Raw genomic sequence first — 26,782 nt, forward strand, 5'->3', positions numbered from 1 at the left:
CATGACCTAGTTGGGAAATGAAACGTCCGCAAGAAAACCAGAGAGCATCAAAGGGCCCCACAGTCCTCCTCCACTTCCTCCGCCAACCTCTTCTCCTTCTAGCCCTGATAATGGTACCTAGTTGGTTCATGAAACGTCTCCAAACTCAGTAATGACTAAGGACCCCCACCGTTTCAACCCTGTGCTGCAGAGATTCCCTTCTATTGGGCTTAACCGTTGCTTTGGCTTTGAAAACTACTGTTCCCAATATGCATCGGGGCGGAGGACCCCAGACGAAAGGCATTCTGGGACTTGCAGTTCTGCAAAGCCCACATGGAAGGAATACAGAACTGGCTTAGGTAGCAAGCAAGACGTTGGATGACATTATTTTTTTTAAAAAAATAACTTTTCTTACTTTTTGTCCTTCCCGGGAGCTGCGTAGGCCTAGCCGAGTTCAAATCCAATCCTAGGACATCTGGGGGGTCCATGGGATTTCCCAGGTACAAGCTGCAGAAAAGGACGATGGGGGGAAAAGAGAGAGAAAGATTGAAACAACTTACTAGCTGCAGTCTCTGACACTTCTAACCCTTTCTCGTGGGACTTTAGACCAGAGGCCTTCAAACTTGGCAACTTGAAGACTTACGGACTTCAACTCCCAGAATTCTCCATCCGGCATAGCTCACTCTCTTGTGATCCCTTCCTCTGCAATCTCTCCAGTTTAGGTGGGAAGAGAAAAGGAAACGGACACGGCTGGCGGGGGAATTCTGGGAGTTGAAGTCCCCGCCAGCCGACATCGTTTTGTCAATGGGACTCTAAGGAGACCAACTCTGTGGGACCTCACCGGTCGCTGGGATTCGTGCGGCAGAAGGCGGCCTCGGAGATAGTCTGGTCCTATGCCATGTAGGGCTTTATAGGTCATAACCAACACTTTGAATTGTGTCTGGAAACAGATCGGCAACCAATGCAGTCCGCGGAGTGAGCATTTCTTGGAGGATTACCTGCATCCGTCAGAATAAAGCTGGAAGGGATATTAGAGGTCTTCTAGTCCAACCCCTTAGTCAAGCAGAAGACCCTATACCAGTGTTGGCAAACCTTTCCTTCCTTGAGTGTCAAAATAGTGCACGCGTGCGCTATCACACGAGTGTGTGTGCCAAGACCCCTATTCAATGCTCCCATTTTCTTACTTCCAACGGGCCCAATAGGGCCAACACTCCGCAGTCTGCATTGGTTGCCGATCAATTTCAGGTCACAATTCAAAGTGTTGGCCATGACCTATAAAGCCCTTCATGGCACCGGACCAGAATATCTTCGGGACCGCCTTCTGCCGCACGAATCCCAGCGACCGATTAGGTCCCACCGAGTTGGCCTTCTCCGGGTCCCGTCAACTAAACAATGTCGTTTGGCGGGCCCCAGGGGAAGAGCCTTCTCTGTGGCAGCCCCGACTCTCTGGAACCAGCTCCCCCCGGAGATTAGAACTGCCGCCACCCTCCCTGCCTTTCGTAAACTTCTTAAAACCCACGTTTTCTGTCAGGCATGGGGGAATTGACACATTTCCCCCGGGCCTATACAATTTAAGTATGGTATGTCTGTGTGTATGTCTGCTTTAATAACGGGGATTTAAATGTTTTCTTTTTTAATTGTCAAATTGTTAGATTTTATTTATTTATTTATTGGATTTATATGCCGCCCCTCTCCGCAGATTTGTTATGAACTGTTTTTTATTGTTGTTGTGAGCTGCCCCAAGTCTACGGAGAGGGGCGGCATACAAATCTAATAAATAAATAAATAAATTTTTCGCCCTCCGCAGGCTCCAAAGTTTTTCTTGGAGCTGGGAAGAGCAAAAATGCCCTCTCCTGCCTCCCTGGAGGCCAAAATCACCCCCCCCCCCAAAGTCCCTGTGCAAGCCAAAAATCAGCTGTAAAATATCATCTTAAAAACTGCCAGCGATGGAGCAGCCACAACTTCCAGTGGCAAGCCGTTCCGCTGTTTTTTCACTGCTAGGAAGTTTCTCCTTTAATTCCGGATTCCTCAAACATGGCTCATCTTCGGTGAGCACATCAACCGAACCTCTGGCTTTGCCCAACACACCCGTGTCATAAAAACGCACCCCGTTTGTTTGCGCAATGGGCTAAAACCGCAACCTAAAAACACCCATCCACACACCCTAATTCTATCACCCTGAATCAAGTAGAAAAACATCCCGGCTTCTCCCGAGTTTGTGGCCTGCAAGGGGGGGGGGAATCTATTTTGTGTTGTCGGTTGCGGGTCAGCTGAGGCTGTTTTGCGACGAACCTGTTTAACAGGGTCATCTGAATGCTTCGGGTCGGGTTTGGGGCCCAGCCTGGTTTCAACCTGTGTGTAAATAACACACTCACAACTTATTTGGCAGCCGGCCAACCTCAAGGCACCCAACCCAGCTACGGAGTTGTGCAAGGAGCAGGCAGCTTATGGGAGTTTTGTGTTTGCACAACTCCACGACCAAAAAAATCACACCCACAACTCAACACACCCCGGAGCTGTGGCCGACTGACGTTATCTTACGTTTCGGCAATAAAAACCCCGGGTGTGAAAGGTGGGAGCCTGTATCCCGGCAGGAATCCGCCTTCTTTACACAGGATGTGGGGAATGACACGTCCTGCCCCTGTTGCAAGTTTCGCACCCGTTTCCAAGGCCAACTGCAGCGACCTGTGGGCGTAGGAGTTGAGTCGGCCGATTGTGTTAGGAAGGAAGTGAAGCAAAGGTGGGACGGAGGGATCTCAAAGGCCCCTTTCAGGGAAAGCAATAGAAAAGAGCCTGTGAAAACTGCCTCTGGGACGCAGAACGCCTGGCTCAGCTGTTGCTTCGCTGCCCACAAAAGTCCTCTTATTTTTCCCACTAAAAATAAAAATTCTATTCGGGGGTTTTTCCTCTCCTTTTTAATGGCAAGCAACTTCTTCTCTGGGCTTTGCTCCTCAGTGTCTGCATTTGTATTCTATTCTATTCTGTTCTATCTCTATTCTATTCTGTTCTATCCTATCTTATTTCTATTCTATTCTGTTCTATCCTATCTTATCTCTATTCTATCCTATCCTATCTTATCTCTATTCTATTCTATCTTATCTCTATTCTATCCTATCCTATCTCTATTCTATTCTCTCTATTCTGTTCTATCCTATCCTATCTTACCTCTATTCTATTCTATGCTGTTCTGTCCTATCCTATCTCTATTCTATTCTATTCCATTTCTATTCTATTTTCTTAATTCTATTCTGCTTTCTAATTCTATTCTATTCCATTCCATCTTATGATTCTTGTCAAATATATATTTTCTTTTATGTCCACTGAGAGCATCTGCACCAAAGACAAATTCCCTGTGTGTCCAATCACACTTGGCCCATAAAGAATTAGATACTATTCTATTCTATTCTAATATCTTAATTCTATTCTATTGTGTCTAATTCTATTCCATTCCATCTTATGATTCCTGACAAATGTATATTTTCTTTTATGTACACTGAGAGCATCTGCACCAAAGACAAATTCCTTGTATGTCCAATAACTCTCGGCCAATAAAGAATTCTATTCTATTCTATTTTCTATTCTATTCTCTATTCTATTGTATTCTGTCTAATTCCATTCCATTCCATCTTATGATTCGTGACAAATGTATTTTTTCTTTTACGTCCACTGAGAGTATCTGCACCAAAGACAAATTCCTTCTGTGTCCAGTCTCTCTGGGCCAATGAAGAATTGTATTCTACCAAAACTTGTCCTCCGTCTTACTTACTCATCAATCTTATCAGGGAAGCCCCAGCTCTGCTGAGGGTTGGTGTCCCCATGGCCCGTGTGGATGAAACTGTTCTTCAGTGGTTGGCTGATGTCGTGAGCGGATAATCCCGCCACGGATGTCACCGTGTTCCGTGGGAACTGCCCCACCTTCAACGTCCGCTTATTCTGTCCACGCCACCAGTAGTTCTCTGCCCTGGGAAAGAAGACAGAACAAGGTTAGTGTAAACTTAGATTTACTATAGTCAGAACCTGCCACTCTAGCAGGAGTCCCTACACCGTTTCGGACAAATGGTGGCCCAATTTTCTCTTGAAAGTCTCAAGTGTTGGAGCAGGGTGTCCAGGGGGAAAGGATTTTGAAATTCCCTGATATTTCCCTGACATTTCCCTGTAACTTGTGATCTAGTTAGAAAGTTAAAGCCCTACATGGCATCGGACCAGAATACCTACAGGATCGTCTTCTGCCGTATGAATCCCAGTGGCTGATTAGGTCCCACAGAGTCGGCCTTCTCCGGGTCCCATCGACTAAACAATGTCGTCTGGCGGGACCCAGGGGAAGAGCCTTCTCTGTGGCGGCCCCGGCCCTCTGAAATCAACTCCCTCCAGAGATTCGAATTGCCCCCACCCTCCTCGCCTTCCGCAAAATTCTGAAGACCTACCTATGTTGCCAGGCATGGGGCAGTTGACGCATTCCCTTGTTGACTAGTAAGATTTATGTGTCGTATGATTGAGTAGTATTGACTGTTTCTAAAAAAAATGGGTTTTAGCTTCAGTTTTTAATTATTGGATTTGTACTAAGTTGTTTATTGCTGTTGTGAGCCGCCCCGGGTCTTCAGAGAGGGGCGGCATACAAGTCTAATAAATTATTATTATTAGTTAAGGCGCGGTCGTAGGTGACGTCATACCAAATGGCTAAGCCATGGATAAATATCCCTAGCTGAGGAAGCAAGTGCTTAAGTGTCTGCATTTTGTTTTTTTTAAAATATCTTTATTAGTTATTTACATTGATAAAAACAAAACGACATAGAAAGAAAGGACCCAGTAGTGTCAACCCCTAACCCCCAACATTTCTCCCTTAGACTCTCCACGATTGACCTCTCCAGGTTCCTAAGAGGTCAGTAAGGGGCGTACATAAGTGCACTGGTGTGCCTTTCGTCCCCTGTCCAATTGTCCCTCCTTATATCTCATATATCTTTTCTTCCTTTCATATATCTTCTCCTCTACTTTTATATCTTTTCTTTATATATAATACTTCATGTCTATCCTCTTCAATATGTATTGTGTATTGGACAAAATAAATAAATAAATACATACATAGATACATACAAACAAGACAAAATAAAGCATTATGCTTTATACATTAAGTATCAGAACTTAAAGTGGATACCTGCTATGTAGCAGGATATTTTTTTATTTGCAGCTTATTCATATGCCACCTTTTCAATTCCTACTTACTAATACACGTTCCTCTCCTTAGATTATCAACATCTATTTCTCTATGTTTCCTTTCGTTTCAACTATATTTATTCTGTGGTATAATGGTTCATTAAAGCAACTACATTTACGTTTGGCAACAATTTGTTTTTTTCTCTCCATTTTTCTCCATTTTCATTTGAGTGTGTATTCACAATCAAGATTTTAGTTATTTGTATAAAAAAAATTTTTTTTGTTATCCAGACATACCACCTGTCCCAAGTATTGTGGAATTCCTTGTTATCTTTATCCTGTAGTTCTTGAGTAAACTTACTCAAGGGTCAGCATTTTGATGGTGATGCAGCAACAATGGGGGAGAGATGGAGGAGAAACCACCACAAATCTTTTTTCAGTGCCGTCGTTAACGCTGAATATTCACTAAACAAATGGTCATAAACTGAGGACTACTTACACTACCACCAAGTAGGGCCATTTCTGCAGCCAAACCCTCAAATCCAGCCCAGCCAGCGTTTGCTCTTTGCAAAAAAAAGGGTGGTGGTAGAAACATTTAGTAGCCGTTTCCTACTGGTATGGATGAGGATTTCAAAACTGGAGCTGCGCGCATAGCTTCAGGTCTCTGGTGCGCACAGGTATCCTAGCAAGATTTTGTTTCTGCGCATGCACAGGAAGCAAAATCTCACGAGGGGACACACACATGCGCGAGATATTGGTGATTTTTTTTTGCTTGTCGAGTGTGCAGAAGGGGAAAAAAGTATAGTCGAAATGTCATGTGTGAGATCATCCAGGGGCATGGGGTGAGGTATCATCAATATGCCAATGATACCCAGTTATACATCTCCACCCCATGTCCAGTCAACGAAGCAGTGGAAGTGATGTGCCGGTGCCTGGAGGCTGTTGGGGCCTGGATGGGTGTCAACAAACTCAAACTCAACCCAGACAAGACGGAGTGGCTGTGGGTCTTGCCTCCCAAGGACAATTCCATATGTCCATCCATTACCCTGGGGGTGGAAACTACTGACCCCCTCAGAGAGGGTTTGCAACTTGGGCGTCCTCCTCGATCCACAGCTGACATTGGAACATCATCTTTCAGCTGTGGCGAGGAGGGCGTTTGCCCAGGTTCGCCTGGTGCACCAGTTGCGGCCCTATTTGTACAGGGAGTCACTGCTCACAGTCACTCATGCCCTCATCACCTCGAGGCTCGACTACTGCAACGCTCTCTACATGGGGCTACCTTTGAAAAGTGTTCGGAAACTCCAGATCGTGCAGAACGCAGCCACGAGAGCCATCGTGGGGCTTCCTAGATTCGCCCATATTTCTTCAACACTCCATGGCCTGCATTGGCTGCCGATCAGTTTCCGGTCACAATTCAAAGTGTTGGTCATGACCTTTAAAGCCCTAAATGGCATGGGACCAGATTACCTCCGGTACCGCCTGCTACTGCACGAATCCCAGCGACCGATAAGGTCCCACAGAGTTGGCCTTCTCCTGTTCCCATTGACTAAACAATGTCGTTTGGGAGGCCCCAGGGGAAGAGCCTTCTCTGTGGCAGCCCTGGCCCTCTGGAACCAACTCCCCCCGGAGATTAGAACTGCCCCCACCCTCCCTGTCTTTTGTAAACTACTCAAGACTCATTTATACCGCCAGGCATGGGGGAGTTGCGATAGCTCTTCCCCCTAGGCCATTACAAGTCATGCATGGTATGTTTGGTTTTACAATAGGGGTTTTTAGTTGTTTTATTAATTGGATTTCTACATGCTGTTTTTATCATTGTTGTTAGCCGCCCCGAGTCTGCGGAGAGGGGCGGCATACAAATCCAATAAATTATTATTATTATTATGTGTGCACAAGGGAAATATCGCCGACATGTTATGCGTCCATCCCCTCGCAAGATTTTTCTTCCTGTGTAAGCGCAGAAGCAAAATCTTGCAGGGACGCGCCAGAACGCACACCAGAGACCTGAAGCTGCATGCGCAGCACACTGTTAATGGGGGTAGCGGCAGCCCCCACCTGCAACGATCTCTCCCACAAACCCCAGTTTGTTCAAAGGCGAGTGCTGGGGTTGGCCTTACTCCTACACGCAGGAAGCCCTTTCCTCTCCTTCCCTGCCCACGCTGAGTAATGGCTTGGCAAGGCTTGCCAGGAAGGTAAACAGGAAACCTGGGCAGAGCCAGCCGGCCGGCCCATGAAGCATGAGTCACAGGTAAGATCAGGAGACCAGCCTCCTCCCGGGGGGGGGGGTGAACCAGGCCTGGCAGTGGTGCGGCACAAAAGCCCAGCTGTCCACTGGCTCTCGCTCTCTCCCCCACGTTTGCCAAAATGAAATTCAAAATAAAACATTTGATGTGGATTTTCAATTATCGCAAGCAGAACCTTTGCTACTTTTTGTTGGTTTCCGTGGGGCTCCCGAAGACGGTTTCTAGCATCGCCCGACCAGGGGCAGAGCGGCATTATTGCCGTTACTGGTGCTCTGCGCGCTCAGCTTCAATTCTCTTGCATGCGTACTATGCACATGGATTCCAGCGTGCTTCTCTTTTTACACATGCGCAGAAAGATGGTGAAATCTCGCGACGGGACCCCCGTGCGCATGATTTCAGTAATGTTTTTGCTTTCATGCGTGCACAGAAGCAGAAAAATCACAGAAATCGCTCTTGCGGGCCCTCGTGAGATTTTGCTATTGCACATGGATAAAAAATATGGAAAAAAGATGGCGGCTCCCATAGGAATGGCACCGTAGCGGCCGCACGCAAATTGTGCAATGTAGCGGCCACTAACAGTGCACCATCCTCTACCGTAGCCCCGTCGCCTCACAGTGCTGGGCCACCCATGACTGCAAAGGCCTCTTGTTTCTGCTGCTACAGATGTTCCGTATTTATCCATTTAATTCAATTCAAGTTTGGACTTCAACTCCCAGAATTCCCCAGTGGAGAGATCGCAGAAGAAGGGATTACAAGAGAGTACGAACTATGCCGGCTGGGGGAATTCTGGGAGTTGAAGTCCACACGTCTTAAAAGTTCCTTAAGTTGACAAAGACTGATTTAGGGCGTGTCTGGTGTCGGATCAAGGACAAGGAACAACGGATGGAAGCTGTCCAAGGAGAGATTCAACCTGGAAATAAGGAAGAACTTTCTGGTCGGGCGGTAGGGAAAGCAAGTAGGATGCTTGGCTGCATAGCTAGAGGTATAACAAGCAGGAAGAGGGAGATTATGATCCTGCTATAAAGAGCGCTGGTGAGACCCCCATTTGGAATAATACTGTGTTCAGTTCTGGAGACCTCAGCTACAAAAAGATATTGACAAAATTGAACGGGTCCAAAGATGGGCTACAAGAATGGTGGAAGGTCTTAAGCATAAAACATATCAGGAAAGACTTCATGAACTCCATCTGTAGAGTCTGGAGGACAGAAGGAAAAGGGGGGACATGATCGAAACATTTAAATATGTTAAAGGGTTAAATAAGGTCCAGGAGGGAAGTGTTTTTAATAGGAAAGTGAACACAAGAACAAGGGGACACAATCTGAAGTTAGTTGGGGGAAAGATCAAAAGCAACATGAGAAAATATTATTTGACTGAAAGAGGAGTAGATGCTTGGAACAAACTTCCAGCAGACGTGGTTGGTCAATCCACAGTCACTGAATTGAAACATGCCTGGGATAAACATAGATCCATTGTAAGATAAAATACAGGAAATAGTATAAGGGCAGACTAGATGGACCAGGAGGTCTTTTTCTGCCGTCAGTCTTCTAGGTTTCTATGTTTCTGACCGTGAGAGCGCTCAACCAGTGGAACGGCCTGCCTGCAGAGGTGGTGAACACCCCAACAACAGAGACTTTCAAGAAAAGACTGGACTGCTATTGGACTAGTGTGATGTAGGGTCTCCTGCACCAGCAGGAGGGTTGGACTAGATGACCTGCAAGGTCCCTTCCAACTCTAATAATGATAACAATAATAATGAAGTTGTTGATGTTGTCCTGGGGGAACCCCACCTGCTTACAGGTTTGGGCAGGGGGACCTGCTACCCCCAACACCTCAAACCCTTACTCTCAAAGGACCGCTCCTACCCCGAGAGATTTGGAACATACAAAGGGTGCCTGAGATATAACTCAGAGTCTTCGGAGAGGGGCAGCATACAAATCTAAATAATAATAATAATAATAATAATAATAATAATAATAATAATAATAATGGTCCCAGTGGTACTTGGCACGCTGGGCGCAGTGCCAAAGGATCTCAGCGGACATTTGAAAACCATCGGAATTGACAAAATCTCCATCTGTCAATTGCAAAAGGCCGCTTTACTGGGATCGGCAAACATAATTCACCACTACATCACGCAGTCCTAGGTGCTTGGGAAGCGCCCAACTGGGGATGAAATACGAAATCCAGCATAGTGATCTCATTTGCTGTGTTGTACTGACATATTATTAATAATAATAATAATAATAAGAAGAAGAAGAAGAAGAAGAAGAACAACAACAACAACAACTTGGGGGCAAAAATCGCACCAGTCACAAATGCGGGATTCTCAGACTAGACACCGTTATCAGTGCTGGAAGGGAGAGGGGTTTGTGGAGTGTAGGAAGAAGTAAAGGAGAGGAGGAGGAAGAAGACAACGGAGGGGACTTTGGTGCTCTCTGAGCTTGGTGGTTCTTGCAGACATATAATAATAATAATAATAATAATAATAATAATAATAATAATAATACTGTAATAATAATAATAATAATAATAACAACAACAACAACAATAATAATGGTCCCAGTGGTACTTGGCACACTGGGCGCGGTGCCAAAGGATCTCAGTGGACATTTGAAAACCATTATTATTATTATTATTATTATTATTATTATTATTATTATTAATTAGATTTGTATGCCACCCCTTTCAGAGAACTCATAACCCAATTAGTCAATATTATCAGGAACGAGGAGGAAGAAAGAAGAAGAGGAGGAGGAAGAGGAAGAGGACTGTGGGGTCTTTGATGCTTCTCAGAGCTGTGCGGTTTTTTGCAGACGTTTCATCACCCAACTAGGGAACATCATCAGTTCCAGCAGGCAATGGGATTTGCTTTCTCTCTCTTTCGCTTTTTCTCTCTGCCACCATGTCACCATACGGTCATCGCATCATTGCCCGAAACAGCATTGAGATTGCCAGCCATGCCGCATTGCTTTGGGCAACACCGATGCAACCAGACCTTGCTCGTTGCTTCTGCGAATGCACACAACAACACACAAAATGAAACTTACTCAGTCAGGTCGGTTCCGGAGCAAGCTAAATTTTGCACAACTGCACCACCTGATTAACCGTCTAAACTGGGATGATTTGCTTGAAAGACGATGGCAAAACAGCCATAAAAAACACACTTGGCTCACTTACTTAACCCCATCACTTAACGGTGTGCGTGTTTCGCTCCCAAATATCGTCGTAAGTGGAGGACTGTCAATGCAGCTCTCCACAACCATGGTGACAATAAAAACCTTACAATTGTGGCTTTCTTTTGTGGGACGATAGCAAGGAAGACATGACAACTGATAAATATACTATAGGAATATCCAGTTATAAATGCCAATTTAAGTCTCTCTATGGATAGAAACATAAAAACATAGAGGATTGATAGCAGAAAAAGACCTCCTGGTCCATCTAGTCTGCCCTTGTACCATTTCCTGTATTTTATCTTAGGATGGGTCTATGTTTATCCCAGGCATGTTTCAATTCAGTGACTATAAGAATCTATGAAGAGCCCTGTTGAATCAGGCCAAAGCCCATGGAGTCCAGCATTCTGTGTCCCACAGTGGCCCCCCAATTGTCCATGGGGATCTTGAGCAGAAAGAGAAGGCAAGACCCTCCCTTTCCCCTGATATCCAACAAATGGTACTCAAGGGAATCCTGCCTGCCTCAACCAACATAGAGGCGGCACTTGGACATCCGTTTCAATAACCAACCACATCGGCTGGAAGTTTGTTCCAAGCATCTACTCCTCTTTCAGTCAAATACTATTTTCTCACCTTGTTTTTGATCTTTTCCCCAACTAACTTCAGATTGTGTCCCCTTGTTCTTGTGTTCACTTTCCTATTAAAAACACTTCCCCCCTGAACCTTCTTTTACCCTTTCACATATTTAAATGTTTCGATCATGTCCCCCCTTTCCCTTCTGTCCTCCAGACTATGTTTGGCTAGAATCCGCTTACGGAAATTTCCAGGAATATTATTATTCAGAGACTGTCATAAGTCACGGACTTATCTGTAAACATGATAAATATACCGTAGCAATATCCAGTTATAATATCCCACAGAGCTGGCCTTCTCCGGGTCCCGTCGACTAAACAATGTCGTTTATTTATTTATGACACTTCATTTATTGACCGCTCGAAGTTACAACAGCACTGAAAAAAAGTGAGTGACGACCGTTTTTCAGTGTCTTGGCAACTGGTCCATATTATTTATGGCTGTCCCCGTGTTGCCAGGATCTTCCAACGAGGGTTGTCCCAACGGGCAAAACTCACTGAAAAGAAATATCTCATTTAACAATGGAAATGTTGGGCTCCATTTAATTTAATTTAATAATTTAATTTAATTCAATTTATTATATTTGTGAGTCGTCCAACTCCTTTCGTACTTTGGGTGGCGAGTGTGAAAGGAGTTGGGGTCATAAGTCGAGTATAATTTAGGTACTGTGGGGAATTCAGAAAAGATTAAACATTAAATTTGATTCTGGTTTCTTTTCACACCCCCGCCCCAAAATTCACATTTTGGGGCAGACCCACTGCTCAGAGAAGCAAAACCACTCGATCCCTGAATTTAATTTAATTTATTAAATTTATAAGCTAGGCATTTCTGTTTTTCTATATCCCCCACAACCCAGGAGCTAAGCCAACTGGCGGAGTTCATACAACAATACAAGCTTGTGTGTATGTTTCTTATATAATGGGGTTTTTAGGCTTTTACTGTAAAATTGTTATTTTAGACTTAATATTAGATTTGTTATTACAGATTGTTTTATCTCTATTGAGCTGCCCCGAGTCTGCGGAGAGGGATGGCATACAAATCTAATAAATAAATAAACAAATAAACAAACAAACAAATAAATAAATGACAACAACAAGTGTGCGCAGGTCAGATCGATCCCCCAGGAAACGCATTCAGGCAACAAAATAACCCTACACAACTAGACTTACAATCCTAGGTTTAGAAAGCTTAGAACTATGTCGCCTTAAACACGACCTAAGCATAGCCCATAAAATCATCTGCTACAACGTCCTTTCTGTCAATGACTACTTCAGCTTCAACCACAACAATCCATGAGCACACAACAGATACAAACTCAAAGTAAACCGCTCTTAACGCGACTGCAGGAAATGTAACTTTAGTAACCGAGTAGTTGATGCCTGGAACTCACTACCTGACTCTGTAGTATCATCACCAACCCCCAAAAAACTTTACCCATCACCAACCCCCAAAAAACTACACACTGTTGACATCTCCCGATTTCTAAGAGGTCAGTAAGGGGCGTCCATAAGTGCACCAGCGTGCCTTCCGTCCCCTGTCCTAATGTTTCTCTCTTACTAGTGTCTTGTATACAAACACTGCTATATCTTTGTATACCACCAATTCGTATTTGACAAAATAAATAAATAAAAGTAAATTTTAACCCTAGCCAGCCAAGTGTTTCCAAGTAACTCCATATAACTCCCCTAGACAAACAAACAAACAAACAAACAAACAACTCTAAATAAATAAAATGTGCGGGAACTCATCCTTTCGGGGAATCAGCAATGCCAAGTCTTGTGCAAATCCATGGGGAAAAATAGCAAAGATAAGGTGACCAATCGTCCTCCTTTAGGGTGGACAGTCCTTCTTTTGTAGGTTCTGTGCTTCTTCGAAAAGCGTCCTCCTACCTGTCCTCCTTTTCGATATTTTAAAACTAACCTGTTAATCTCTGTATTCAGAGATGCTGCGCCAAACTGTTTCGTTTCATGTGACGGTACAGTTTGGAAAGGCGCGATTATGAAACGCATGCGCGGGGCACAGGAGAACTTCATGTCTATCGCACATGTCTCCTGCCATTGCCTCTATATTATATTCCGTGATTACTTCTAAGGGAAATACGAAATTATTCCTTTCTCAGCGAATATTACACTCAGGTAAGCACAATTCACGTTTTAGCAATTCATTGATTCAATTTTATTCAGCCCTGTTTTTCAACACAAGTGTAAAATAATGTAAATGTAGATTTAGTAAAGGTTTATCGCTTTTGTTGTTAAAGTTTTAGTTTTAATGATTAATTTTACTTATTCATAATGGCATCTCCGGAGAGGGGTGGCATGCAAATCGAAAAAATAGATAGATAGGTAGGTAGGTAGGTAGGTAGGTAGATAGATAGATAGATAGATAGATAGATAGATAGATAGATAGATAGATAGATAGATAGATAGATAGAAAGAAACATAGAAGATTGACGGCAGAAAAAGACTTCCTGGTCCATCTAGTCTGCCCTTATACTATTTCCTGTATTTTACCTTAGGATGGATCTATGTTTATCCCAGGCATGTTTCAAGTCAGTGACTGTGGATTTATCTACCATGTCCGCTGGAAGTTTGTTCCAAGCATCTACTACTCTTTCAGTCAAATGATATTTTCTCACGTGGCTTCTGATCTTTCCCCCAACTAACTTCAGATTGTGCCCCCTTGTTCTTGTCTTCACTTTCCTATTAAAAACACTTCCCCTCCTGGACCTTATTTAACCCTTTAACATATTTAAATGTTTCAATCCTGTCCCCCCTTTCCCTTCTGTCCTCCAGGCTATACAGATTGAGTCCATTCACTCTTTCCTAAAAAATAAATAAATGTTTCCTTTATTTATGTTGTACTTTTTTCTTAAATTTTTTCATTGTAAAAAAAGTTGCTCACCTTAGCAAAGGGAATAATAGTGGAATAGAATTGGAAAAGACCCCCAGAGGTTCGCTAGTCCAACCCGCTGCTCAACAAGGGTCCTCTCTTCTCTTCCTTCATCCCTCCATCCCACCCACCGCCCCAAACCCCACCTGTCCCCCGCAGTCACCTGTCCTGGGCAATTCATCCCGGCATGGCGTGGATCCTACTCCGAGCACCCAGGATTTATAAGCTGGTTTCTTGCCAGTCTGTCAGACTCTCCCTGTGTGCTGGGACAAGCCGGCTTTTTCTGTGCACCGCATCACTCCGCGCATGGCAAGGCCTGGTGTGATGTCATGTGGGTGGGGGCGGGTGGAGACTCTCAGGATTGGCATCAAACTCCCGCCCGGCCTTTTGGCTGTCTCCGGTTACAAACTGCCTCCCTACAATTAACAACGGGCCACACTCCCGGCTGGTGAGCTGGAAGCAGCCAAACCCTCAAGACACACAATCGTGCCCAGGAGGTGACTAAGAGCCGGCTTGTGCCGGAAGGCAGGGAGGGGGGAGCGAGCTAGGGTCCTTCTCCCCCCCACCACACACACCGAATCTCCCAAGCCCAGGTCTGCTTCAGCCTTTCTCTTTCGCTTTTTCTAACCATTCCGAATAACAGGAGTTCGAAGGGGCCTTGGAGATCTTCTAGTCCAGCCCCCTGTTCAAGCAGCAAATGCTGTGCCATTTCAGACAAACGGCTGTCCAATCTGTTGTTAAAAACCTCCAGTTAAGAGAAGAGAAGGAGGAGGAGAGAAGAGGACGGGAAAGAAGAGGAGGAAAGAAGAGAAAAAGAGGAGAAGAGGAGAGAAGAGAAAAAGAGGAGAGAAGAAAAGAAGAAGAGGAGAGGAGAAGAGGAGGAGAGAAGAGAAAAAGAGGAGAGAAGAGGAGAGGAGGAGGAGAGGAGAAGAGAAGAGGAGGAGAGAAGAGAAAAAGAGGAGAGGAGAAAACAAGAGGAGAGAAGAGGAGAGGAAAGAAGAGGAGGAGAGAAGAGAAAAAGAGGAGAGAAGAGAAGAGGAGGAGGAGAGGAGAGGAGAAGAGGAGGAGAGAAGAGAAGAGAAAAAGAGGAGAGGAGAAAAGAAGAAGAGGAGAGGAGAGAAGAGAAGAGAAGAAAGAAGAGGAGAGAAGAGGAGGAGAGGAGAAGAGAAGGAGGAGAGAAGGAGGAGAGAAGAGGAGAGAAGAGGAAGAGAGGAGAGGAAGGAAGAGAAGGGTTGGGAGGGACCATGGAGGTCTTCTAGTCAAGTCCCCTGCTCAAGCAGCGAATGCTATACCATTTCAGACAAATGGCTGTCCATCTCTTCTCTTCTAACATTCAGTTATCTAGTCCAACCCCCTGCTGAATCCCCTGGTGGCAAGCCGTTCCGCTGGTTAATTGCCTTCAAGAGGTCCAGATATTGAGATGGCCCACAGTGAAACCAGGAAAGTTTCCATAACTCCCTAAGTCAAGTTTCTCAAACTTTAAGGAAGGTGGACTTCAACTCCCAGAATTCCCCAGCCAGCATAACAATCACCAGGAGACGATGAGGTCTGGTCCAGTCTTAGGCATTAAAGCCAGCTGAGTGAGTTTGGGCCAATCACCAGGAGAGGGTGAGTTCTAGGGTCACCTTAGGCACGAGAGCCAGCTGGATGACTTTGGGCCAGTTCCTTTCTCTAACTGAAGTGTCTATCTTAATAATCTTAGCCGCCCTGAGTCCTAAAGGATTGGGTGCTATATAAGTCAAGTGAATGAATGAATGAGTGAATGAAATGATCCACTTAACAACTGTGGCAAGAAAAGTTGTAAAATGGGGCAAATCCTACTTAAAAACCCTTAGCAACATATATGCTGGTGTTAGTGAACATAAAAACATAAGAAGAGCCCTGCTGAATCAGGCCAAAGCCCATCGAGTCCAGCATTCTGTGTCCCACAGTGGCCCCCCAATTGTCCATGGGGATCTTGAGCAGAAAGAGAAGGCAAGACCCTCCCTTTCCCTTGACCCCCAACAAATGGGACCCAAGGGAACCCTGCCTGCCTCAACCAACATAGAGGCGGCACTTGGACATCTGTTTCAATAGTCTTGGTGGACAAGCAACTAAACATGAGCCAACAATGTGCAGCAGCAGCTAAAAAAGCCAACACAATCCTAAGCTGCATCAACAGGGGAATACACTCCAAGACCAGGGAAGTCTTAATACCACTCTACTACGCCCTGGTCCGACCACACCTGGAGGACTGTATTCAGTTCTGGTCACCACACTTCAAAAGAGACATTGAAACTCTGGAGAAGGTGCAAAAAAGAGCAACCAAGATGATTAAGGGACTGGAAGCCAAGACTTACGAAGAGAGACTGAGGGAACTGGGCATGGATAGCCTAGAGAAAAGGAGGGCCAGAGCGGACATGATAGCAGTCTACAGGTATACGAGGGGATGTCACAGAGAGGAGGGGATCACTTTATTCTCCAGGGCACCAGAGGGCCGGACGAGGAACAACGGCTGGAAGCTGACCAAGGAGAGATTCAACATGGAGATAAGGAGGAACTTCCTGACGGTCAGAGCGATCAACCAATGGAACAACCTACCAGCGGACGTTGTGAACTCCAACACTCTGGACATTTTTAAGAGAAGACTGAACTGCCACTTGACTTGTGTGCTATAGGGTTCCTGCTTGGGCAGTGGGTTGAACTCGATGGCCTTCATGGTCCCTTTCAACTCTAACAATCAATCAATCAATCAATCAATCAATCAATCAATCACCACCTATGATACACTTGGCATCCATGAATCTGTCCAATCCTGCCTTGAAGCTCTCCAAGCTGACAGCTGTCACGACCTCTTCTGGAAGGGAATCTCATCAACCAAGGACCCTCTGGGTGGGGAAATATCTCCCTTTATTTGTCCTCGCTTTCTTACCTATGAGCTTTAGGGAGGGGCCCCTCGTCCTAGTATTGTGGGATAGAGAAAAGAATTTTTCTCTATCCACCTTTTCTATCACATGCATGATTTTACACACTTCGATCAAGTCAACTCTTGGCAACCTTTTAAGACTGGTGGACTTCAATTCCCAGAATTCTCCAGCCAGCGCAGCTTACTCTCTTGTAATCCCTTCCTCTGCAAGCTATGCTGGCTGGAGAATTCTGGGAGTTGAAGTCCACCAGTCTTAAAAAGTCACCAAGTTTGAAGGTCTCTGGATTAGGGGCTCTTATCCAACCTGGTTGTCCGTAAACAAGGACATTGCGAAGGGGTGGAAGAAAGGGAGAGGAAGAAGAGGGAGAAGGGATGGTGGTAGCGGAGGGAGGAAGTAAAGAAGGATGAGGAGGAGGAGAAAGAGAAGAGTATAAGGTGATAAGGAGTTTGCAGAGTGACCTCTGAGTTATCAAGGATACACCTAGGCAAAGGAAGTGGAATCGTAGTAGATATCCAGCAGGTAGCCAGGAGATATGAGTAATGGTTCAGTCATACAAACCAGATACATTAGCAAATATCGTAGTCAAGTTAAACAGTCCAGTAAAATCAGTCAATAACTCTCAATACATTATAACAATATAACAAGCCTTATTTGTACAAATACATAAACCATCATTTGAACACACAGTTCCTACTATAGCAGTCACAATGAATCAACAATAGCAAACAGAGAAAATAACAGAGACAGAGAGAATCACACTTCTGGCTCCCTCTTGTGGCCATCTGCAACACTACCTCTCAAAACTATAGTGCTTCAATACATACAAGCATTCATTATTAGCTTGCCAAACCCAAACTGTTATGAACCATAGTACTAATACAAGGAAAAGAGGGAAAGGAGGAGGAAGATGAGAAGGAAAAGAGAACTTTGAAAGAAGGAGAGAGAGGAGTATGGGGGGGGGAGGTCTGTGGTGTCTTTGGTGGTCTCTTGAGTTTGGTAGTTTTCTTGTAGACATTTCATGACCGAACTAGGTAACATCATCAATGGTAGAAAGGAGAGGGATTTGGGCAGAAGAGGAGGAGGAAGCCTGGGAAACTGTGGTTAAAGAGCAGAAACGCTGAAATTTTGCCCCCTGTAAACAGGCCAAGGCTCATCACATCTTCAAACCAGCCTTAGTTTGAATGCTGGTGCACAATGGAGCAGCGCATGGAATAACGGGGGTACCAAGGTATGCCTGTATTACTCCATCTTTACGCGAGCGGCATTGGTTTGGCAGTTGGACTCCGAATGCAATTAATATGAAACCAGAAACCTTTTTATTAGGAATATTTGATGATGACTTAGGGAAAAAATATAGGTACATTACTCAACACATTCTTACAGCAACAAGAATAGTAATGGCACAATATTGGAAACCGAACGAAATACCGAGCGATAGGACTATTATTAAAAAAATATTACGAGTGTGCGGAACTGGACAAATTAACATATTCATTGAACAACAAAGAAGACACAGAATTCTATGAAAGCTGGAATATGTTCTATAGCTGGATAGAGAAAAGAAAGGAAACGAGAGTAGTGGAAACAGGAGAAATGTGTAGAGGGTAAAAATAATGATAGAGATAGAGAATTAGGGAATGGATAATAATAATATCTTAATTGGACCAGAATACCTCCGGAACCGCCTGCTACTGCACGAATCCCAACGACCGATAAGGTCCCACAGTTGGCCTTCTCCAGGTCCCATCGACTAAACAATGTCGTTTGTCGGGCCCCGAGGGAAGAGCCTTCTCTGTGGTGGCCCCGGCCCTCTGGAATCAACTCCACCCCCGGAGATTAGAACTGCCCTCACCCTTCTTGTCTTTCGTAAATTACTCAAGACTCACCTATATCGCTAGGCATGGGGGAACTGAGACACCTCCCCCAGGCTTTTATATTTTATGTTTGGTATGTATGTGTTGTTTGGTTTTAAATGATGGGGTTTTATATGTTTTTTTCTCTTTTAATATTAGATTTGTTCCACTGTAACATTGTTTTTATTATTGTTGTGAGTCGCCCCGAGTCTTTGGAGAGGGATGGCATACAAATCTAATTAATAATAATAATAATTATTATTATTATTATTATTGTTTGCATGTTAATTGTATTATATATAGTATAGATATTGAAATACTGATATTAATAAGGAAATACATTGAAAGTAAAAAATTGTAAAAGAAATAGTTTAACCGTATAAAATATGACAACAGTATAGTTTATTGTAAAAAGAAGTTGATTTTTTTCTTTTTCCAATTTTTCTCAATTCTTTTTTTTCTTTCTCTGTATGTCTGTTTATATGTATTTATGTTATGCTATGTGCATATAAGTCTAATCAATGTTCTATATGTACTTTTAATATTTATATCCAATAAAAATTATTTTCAAGGTGTTAGTTATTACCGTTAAAGCCCTAAATGGATCAGGGCCAGACTATTTACGGGACTGCCTCCTTCCTCCTACCTCGCTGCGGGCAGTAATGGCTCACAGTTGGCTTTCTCCAGGTCCCATCCGCCAAACAATGTTGGTTGGCGGGACCTCGGGGAAGAGCCTTCTCTGTGGTGGCTCTGACACTTTGGAACCAACTGCCCCTGGAGATTCATACTATCTCCCCCGTACCGATCTTCCGGAAAGCTGTTAAGACCTGGCTTTTCCAGCAGGCCTGGAATAATAATAATAATAATAATAATAATAATAATAATAATAATAATAATAATAATAATAATATTATTACTACTTCTACTACTACTACTACTAATTGTATGCCGCCCTTCTCCGAGGATTTGGGGCAGCTCACAAAATACAGTACTTTATTTATTTATTTTATTTATTTATTTATTATTTAGATTTGTATGCCACCCCTCTCCGCAGACTCGGGGCGGCTCACAGCAAAATATAACAAATCGTAACAAATCCAAATAAATTTAAAATATTTTAAAAAGTTTTAAAAGAACCCCATTTACTAACAAGCACACACACAAACATACCATGCATAAATTGTACATGCCCGGGGGAGGTGTTTCAGTTCCCCCATGCCTGATGGCAAAGGTGGGTTTTAAGGAGTTTACAGAAGGCGGGGAGAGTAGGGGCAGTTCTAATCTCTGGGGGGAGTTGGTTCCAGAGAGTCGGGGCCGCCACAGAGAAGGCTCTTCCCCTGGGGCCCGCCAACTGACATTGTTTAGTTGACGGGACCTGGAGAAGGCCCACTCTGTGGGACCTAATCGGTCGCTGGGATTCGTGCGGCAGAAGTACAATAATAATATGCGTACAAATATAATAGCTAAAATTCTAAATTAAAATCCCCTTACATTTAAAAAACAGCCAATGAACTCAATCACAATTAGAACTGGATTGATCGTAATGGATGCATGGGTTTTTTTATATTATTGTTTTTATTATACTGTTGATTTTATTGTTGTATTTTTTACTGTTTTTTTACTATTGTTGTGTTTATAACTGTTGTTAGACGCTCTGAGTCAGTGTTGGAATGAGCGGCATATAAATACAATAAATAAATAAAATAAATAAACCAATTAGTGTCCCCACTAGCAGTTTGGTCTAGTGGTCAGGGCACTGGGCTAGAAACTGGGAGGCAGGGAGTTTTAGTACCACCTGAAGTATGAATCCCAGTTGGGTGACTTTGGGTTAAACTCCAGGAGACTGTGAGTTCTAGTCCCACGTCCAGCACGAAAGACCCAGGCCCCCTCCTCTCTCAGACCAACCCACCTGGCAGGGCTGTTGTGGCGAAAAGACGGAAGAAACATGAGGTACGTCCAGCACCTTGAATTATCTATGCAAATAACCAAGGCAGGATTAAAAAAAAATAAACCCAAGATCAAAGGATATAAGGTAAGGCATTACCTTCCCTCGATGACTGTAATGATATCGTTCATTTGGATCAGAAGTTTGTCTGGCTCTTCGAAATCCTGCAGAGCCCGCATATCCGTGGGCTGAGCCTGGGGAAGGGAGAAAAAGCCAAGATTGACAGGTGAGATCTCCGAATCAAACTCCCCCCCCCCCCCCCGACTTCATGAGCCCCAGATAAATAGGGCTTCAAATCTAAGGGTGTCTCTGGGGACCATTATCCACCCCACCGCACGGAAATTCATGCAGTTGCTTAGGCAGAATTTAAACAAAGTCGGGAGGGAGAGACTATACCAGTAGGAGGTTCCTACCAGCACCGTTGACGTCATCATACTGGTAGTGAAAAGATGGGGAGAAGCCTCCGTGGGGCCCCTCCAGGAATGTCCTGGGAGGAAACAGGGCTGGAAAAGGCACGGAGAAGCCTCCGTGAGGCCTCCCTAGGAATCTCCTGAGAGGAAACAGGGCCGGAAAAGGCATGGAGAAGCCTTCGTGGGGCCTCTCTAGGAATCTCCTGGGAGGAAACAGGGCCGGAAAAGGCATGGAGAAGCCTTCGTGGGGCCTTTCTAGGAATCTCCTGGGAGAAAACAGGACTGGAAAAGATGGGGAGAAGCCTCCGTGGGGCCCCTCCAGGAATCTCCTGGGAGGAAACAGGACCGGAAAAGGCAGGGAGAAGCCTCCGTGGGGCCCCTCCAGGAATCTCCTGGGAGGAAACAGGGCCAGAAAAGGTGGGGAGAAGCCTCTGTGGGGCCTCACTAGGAATCTCCTGGGAGGAAACAGGGCCTCCACCCTCCCTGAAGTTTCCCCAATTGCACGCACTATTTGCTTTTACATTGATTCCTATGGGAAAAATTGCTTCTTCTTACAAACTTTTCTACTTAGGAACCTGGTGACGGAACGAATTAAGTTCGTAAGTAGAGGTATCATTGTAGTTCTGAATTTGAAATTCGCTCTTTGGATTATATATGACTGACTAATGAAATACTATTTTTATTATAACATGAATAGAAGCCGCTCCGAGTCTTCGGAGAGGGGCGGCATACAAATCTAATAAATAATAATAAAAATAATAATTTCATAATGTATTGAAAAAAGTCCGTATGGAAGAAAAATAAAAAAAAATTATACTTGGGGGGGGGGGGGGGAAAGAGAAGTGGCGTGCTCCGTCCCATATTTGGGGTAGACCAGGTTGCCCTGACGAGTCCCCCTGAAGAAAAAAAATAACTTTTTCTCACTTAGCAACATAAAATTCACAGCTCAATTGTTGGTTGTAAGTCGAGAACGACTTGTAACCTGGCCTTAAGCCACGGAGGGCTTTGAAGGTAGCAAGCCGCGTCGTGGAATTGGGAGCCAGAAGCAAATCCCGCAAAAGAGAAGACACGTGTGGCACTCAGAAACCCACACAGACTGCTGCATTTTGATCGCCATGAAAGGCTTTGCATAGCTTCCAAGGGCTGCCCCACGTACAGGACGCTGCAGCAGTCAAGACGGGAAAGAGACCGCGCCCGTTTCTTTGTGTCTTACCTCCAGGAGGAAATCCCGCAGAGCCACGAAGGTGGGACGATCTTCCGGTTTGTGCGCCCAACACTGCAACATGACGTTGTAGATATCCTGGGGGCAATCTTCGGGCCGGACGAGCTGTTCGCCTTCCTTGTCGATCTTGTGCAGAATCTTACGGGGAGAAAAGCAACGTTTAGGCGAGCCAGCAGGGAGCTTCGGTTTGGGAAGGCTGCCAAGATCCAGTCCAGAAAAGCATTTATTGACCGCTCAAAGTTACAACAGCAGTGAAAATGAAGGGATTTGTGTCTTGGTCACACGTAGGACCCAAATCAATTGCAGTGATTCACTTAACAACGAAATTTAGGGGGGTTTCCTATTGTGGTCGCAAGTCGAGGACTGTTTGCAGGACTCCCCCCCCCCCCCCCACCTTTCCCGTCATACCTGGCTGCCGTTAAGGCCAACCCAGGGCTCCTGTCCGTAGGTAAACATCTCCCAGAGGGTCACGCCAAACATCCAGGTGTCACTGGCGTGGGAGAAAGTGCGGGTCTTCAGACTCTCCGGAGCGCACCTGACCCATGGCGGTGGTGGGAGGGGGCAGCCCAGGTGGGGGAGAGAAAGCAGAAAGAGAGGCGGTCACACCCTGGAGATCTTCGAAGACCTCAGAGTCCCCCTCCTCCTCCCCATCGACTCCCTCCTAACACTGATGATGTTCCCTAGTTGGGTTATGAAACGTCTGCCAAGGACCTCAGAGAGCACCGCGGACCCTCAACGACTGGACGACGCCAGCTTTGGCATGCCATGTGACACTGGCGTGCTGTGTGCCGGACTCTCACCAGGCAAAGGGGACCTTGCGGTGCTCCTGCATGATGTAGTGGTCATTGTTCTTGGGCAAGGCGCGCATGAGGCCGAAGTCTCCGATCTTGACCAGGTCGCTAGCAGCCAGCAGGATGTTCCGGGCGGCCAGGTCACGGTGGATGAAGCGCCTGGACTCCAGGTAGGCCATGCCGCGGGCGATCTGGATGGCGTAGTGGCAGAGGGTGGCCAGCAGGAAGTGGCCCTGGTTCTTGCGCAGGCGGTCCAGCAACGAACCCAGCGGGGCCAGCTCCGTAACCTGCGCGGCACAGGAGGACCGGGGTTAACGCTCCCCAGGTACGAGAAACCACCTTAACGACTCACTTAACAACTACCAAGACTTACTTAACGACTACCGGGAGTCCCTTAACTACCAGGACTCGTTTAATGACTACTGGGATTCACTTAATGACTGCTGGGAATTTCTTAACGACTGCCAGGTCTCATTTAATAACTACTGAGATTTGCTTAACGACTGCTGGGACTCGCTTAACTTCTGTCTAATTTAATGATTACTGGGACTCACTTACCGACTGCCGGGACCTGTTAGACTACTGGGACTTACTTAATGACTGTTGGGTGGGTGTGCTTAATGACTGCCAGGACTCATTTAACAACGGAGACTCACTTAATGACTGCCAGGACTCACATTAACGACTGTTGAGATTCACTTAACGTCTGCTGGGAATTACTTAATGACCACCTGATCTCGTTTAACAACTACAAGGACTTGCTTAATGACTGTTGGGTGGGTTTGATTAATGACTGCCAAGATTCATTTAACGACTACTAAGACTCACTTAAAGACCTGCCAGGACTCGCTTAACTGCCAGGACCTGTTTAACAACTACTTGAACTCACTTAACGACTGCCGGGATTCGCTTAATGACTACTGAGTCACTTAATGAGCCAGTACTCACTTTAACAACTACTGGGACTCACTTAACGACTGCTGGGTAGGTTTAAAGGCTGCCAGGACTTGCTTAATGACTGAGACTCACTTAATGACTGCTGAGCTTTGCTTAATGACTGCTGGGACTGGCTTAACTGCTAGGACTCATTTAACGATGACTGGGACTCGCTTAATGACTGCTAGGTATCCTTAACGACTGCCAGGACTCGCTTAATGACTGCTGCATATACTTAACGACTGTTGGGACTCGCTTAACGACAGCTGGAACCCTTTTAATGATTGCTGGAGCTCATTTAACCACTGGGTATGCTTAACTACTGTCAGGACTCGCTTAATGACCACGGGTTCACTTAACGACCGGCTCAACAAAAATGTTGCAAAACGGGCGTGCAGTCACATCATGACTCACTTAAGGACCCTCTTATGACTGCAATTTACGGTCATTAGGTCGAGGACTACTCGTTTCAGGATCCAACGTCCCCGCAAACCCCCGTCCCCATTCTCCACTCCAGCCTGGGAGGGTTCCCTCACCATCTTCATGGGGTTGGAGAGGACCACCCCGTAGAGGCGGATGAGGTTGACGTGGTCCAAGGAATGCATGGCGTTGACCTCGCGGGTGAAGTCGTCCAGGGCTTCCGGCTGGTTCAGGACGTCCGTCTTCAGACACTTGACCGCAACGTTCAGCTGTGGATGGGAAAGGCAAGAAATCTCTCACACCGCCGGATCTGGAATCGAATCCTGGCCCTTTGCTACACCAGACCAGGGTAGACTTACGGAACACTGTGCCCTTCCCATCAAAGGTATTTTTCTACGTGTGAGTGTGTATTGACATATATACATGCCTATGTGTATGTATGTGTATCTATATATGTATATGTAAGTATAGATATGTACAGGTATAGGTAGGTAGGTATTTAGGGGGAAGGGTGGGTAGATGGATGGATAGGTAGGTGAATGGATGTGTACAAATACATATATATATATACGTGTATGTATGTATGTATGAGGCATATTTTTGCTGATAATGAAAGGGAAGGGAGACTACTATAGATGTATTTTGAGTTTATTATGCTCTCGTCAATTAGCCATACCCTTCCCGGAATTTGAACCTGCAGAGTGTGCCTTTTAAGACAATGGCTTTAACCTCTAGATCATAGGCTGTTCTCCCTGGCTCCTCTCTCAATCATATCTATGTAATCTATCTATCTATCTATCTATCTATCTATCTATCTATCTATCTATCTATCTATCTATCTATCTATCTATCTACAGTATCTATCTATCTATTTATCTATCTATCTATCTATCTATCTATCTATCTATCTATCTATCTATCTATCTATCTATCTATCTATCTATCTATCTATAGTATCTATCTATCTATCTATCTATCTATCTATCTATCTACAGTATCTATCTATCTATCTATCTATCTATCTATCTATCTATCTACAGTATCTATCTATCTCTATCTATCTATCTATCTATCTATCTATCTATCTATCTATCTATCTATCTATCTATCTATCTATCTATCTTTATTAAGTCTTTCTTAAGGAGAAAGTCTTAATTAAATCTTCTCTTAATAAAATACGGCTAGTCGCAAGAAGCGTGTATGTGTACACACCATACTCGCTTACCACCTTTCCTGACGGGGCGCACCACTCCCCGCGGCGCACCACCCCAAAAGAACCGTCACCCAGTTTCTCCAGCAACACCAGGTCCTTCTCACTGATGAGGCAGGTCAGGGCCTGCTGCTGGGCCTCTTCGAGGGCCGCCGGGCTCGACTGCTTGCTCAGAAGACTTGGGGGCAGCGGTTGCATCTCCGAGTCGGGGCGCTTCCCGCTGAAGACCTGGGTGGATAATGGAGGAGCGTGAGGGAACCAAGTTTGGCACCGATGTTGTGAACAAGAAAAATTCTGGGTTGTTGTTTTTTTAAAGAAATATTTTTATCCTGCCTACAACTTCTCCTACACAACCATCACCCTGTGAGTAGTAGCGGGTTGCTACCGGTACGGACAGCGAAGAGCCGCCGTTGCTTCCCAGGGCCAGTGTGGCCGCACGCATCCCCACCACAAGATTTCGCTTCTCTGCATGCGCCCAAAGTGAAATTTCACACAATTTTGGTGATTTTTGCCAAAAAAGTCAGCAAAAATTGCCAAAATCTTGTGAGCGCGAGCAAGATCTCAGCTGTTTTCGCCGATATGCACAGAAGTGAAAAATCTGCGAAAATCGTCAAAATCGTGTGAGATTTCGCTTCGGATGCATGTGCAGAAGTGAAATCTCATACATGCACTTGTCGGGGGCAGCACGTATCTCCGTTTTTTCTAACGGATCGCCGATACCACCCGTACCCCACACCATAGCTCCGGTAGGGAAATGTGCTCACCGCTCTGCGTCCCCGGGAATCCGAGTGAGATTTTGCTTGGTACGCACATGTGTGAGATTTCTGTGATTTTTACGCATGCTCAAAAGCATCAAATTGCCAAAATCTCTCTTTTGCCAGCATGCGCAGAAGTAAATTCTCACTCGGATATGCCCGCCGGGGTTGGGAGCTACGTAGGAAGCACACTGGCAAGCCGCAACTCCCGCCTCCCTGTGAAGTAGGCTGGGTTAGAGGCCGAAAGTCCCCCAGCTGGCTTTCAT

General features: G+C 45.1%; 1 protein-coding gene across 6 annotated transcripts in view; it reads right to left on the reverse strand.

The window, feature by feature from the left end:
• The window catches only part of TNK2 (tyrosine kinase non receptor 2), an 89,270-nt gene that overhangs the window by 15,566 nt on the left and 46,922 nt on the right, over positions 1-26,782 (reverse strand). For all 6 annotated transcript variants that reach the window (XM_070753814.1, XM_070753813.1, XM_070753817.1 and 3 more), the window contains 8 exons: positions 25,777-25,989; positions 24,668-24,820; positions 23,205-23,482; positions 22,813-22,939; positions 22,396-22,542; positions 20,872-20,966; positions 3,746-3,940; positions 395-486 (listed from right to left, as the gene is read on the reverse strand). In XM_070753814.1, coding sequence (XP_070609915.1) covers positions 395-486; positions 3,746-3,940; positions 20,872-20,966; positions 22,396-22,542; positions 22,813-22,939; positions 23,205-23,482; positions 24,668-24,820; positions 25,777-25,989 — 1,300 coding nt within the window. The remainder of the gene's footprint in view (positions 1-394; positions 487-3,745; positions 3,941-20,871; positions 20,967-22,395; positions 22,543-22,812; positions 22,940-23,204; positions 23,483-24,667; positions 24,821-25,776; positions 25,990-26,782) is intronic.

The sequence above is a fragment of the Erythrolamprus reginae genome, chromosome 5 (genome assembly GCF_031021105.1).
Source record: "Erythrolamprus reginae isolate rEryReg1 chromosome 5, rEryReg1.hap1, whole genome shotgun sequence".
Taxonomy (NCBI): Eukaryota; Metazoa; Chordata; class Lepidosauria; order Squamata; family Dipsadidae; genus Erythrolamprus; species Erythrolamprus reginae.